The following is a 693-nucleotide window of genomic DNA, read 5'->3' on the forward strand; positions in this document are numbered from 1 at the left end:
TTTCACATTATATTAGCCTTTGCCAGTAAGAGAATCAGTCAGATGTATACTTTGGTGTTTCACCTATGCATGGATGAAGATTGTTTATTCAATGTCCTTTCTGATACTTCAAATCAAGTAGTCTTCTTTTGAACTTGAGGAAACAGAATTGTTTGCATACTACTAATAATGGAATGCATTTAATTCTGTCAGTTGGGAAACATGGTTTACTAATTTTTGAAGAAATCAAAGGTAATTTTCTGTTTTTACAGATAAGCAGCAAAGATGAAGATTTTTTAGACCTTTCTGTTGATGTGGAACAAAACACATCAATTACTCACTGCTTAAGGTATGTGTGGAGTTATTTATTTTGAAATTTAATAGCTACTTTTCATTTAGAGTATTTTTAAGTGAATACATGATTTTCTGGTATATGCAAAATAAATTTATTCTGAATTTTACACAGGGGTTTTAGCAACACAGAAACTCTGTGCAGTGAATACAAATATTACTGTGAAGAGTGTCGCAGCAAACAGGAAGCACACAAACGGTAACTTAGTGTTTTTTGAATTATTTAGTGATTCTTTGGCAGTGGATATTATAGATGGCCGTTTCTAGCTGAAAGTGATCTATGAAAATTTACACTGAATAAAAATCTTTATCACCAACAGTTAAGGTCATTAAGTATTTCTAGGTAAATGATATTCTACTCAA

At 31.2% G+C, this 693-nt stretch overlaps 1 protein-coding gene across 1 annotated transcript in view; it reads left to right on the forward strand.

Moving 5' to 3' along the window:
• USP12 (ubiquitin specific peptidase 12) overlaps positions 1-597 on the forward strand; it is a 135,358-nt gene extending 134,761 nt beyond the window's left edge. Inside the window, exons 6-7 of the mRNA XM_008587681.1 lie at positions 252-328; positions 446-597. Coding sequence (XP_008585903.1) covers positions 252-328; positions 446-533 — 165 coding nt within the window. The 3' untranslated portion in view covers positions 534-597. The remainder of the gene's footprint in view (positions 1-251; positions 329-445) is intronic.
• The last annotated feature ends 96 nt before the right edge of the window (positions 598-693 follow it).

Source organism: Galeopterus variegatus, unplaced genomic scaffold, assembly GCF_000696425.1.
Source record: "Galeopterus variegatus unplaced genomic scaffold, G_variegatus-3.0.2 Scaffold4492, whole genome shotgun sequence".
NCBI lineage: Eukaryota > Metazoa > Chordata > Mammalia > Dermoptera > Cynocephalidae > Galeopterus > Galeopterus variegatus.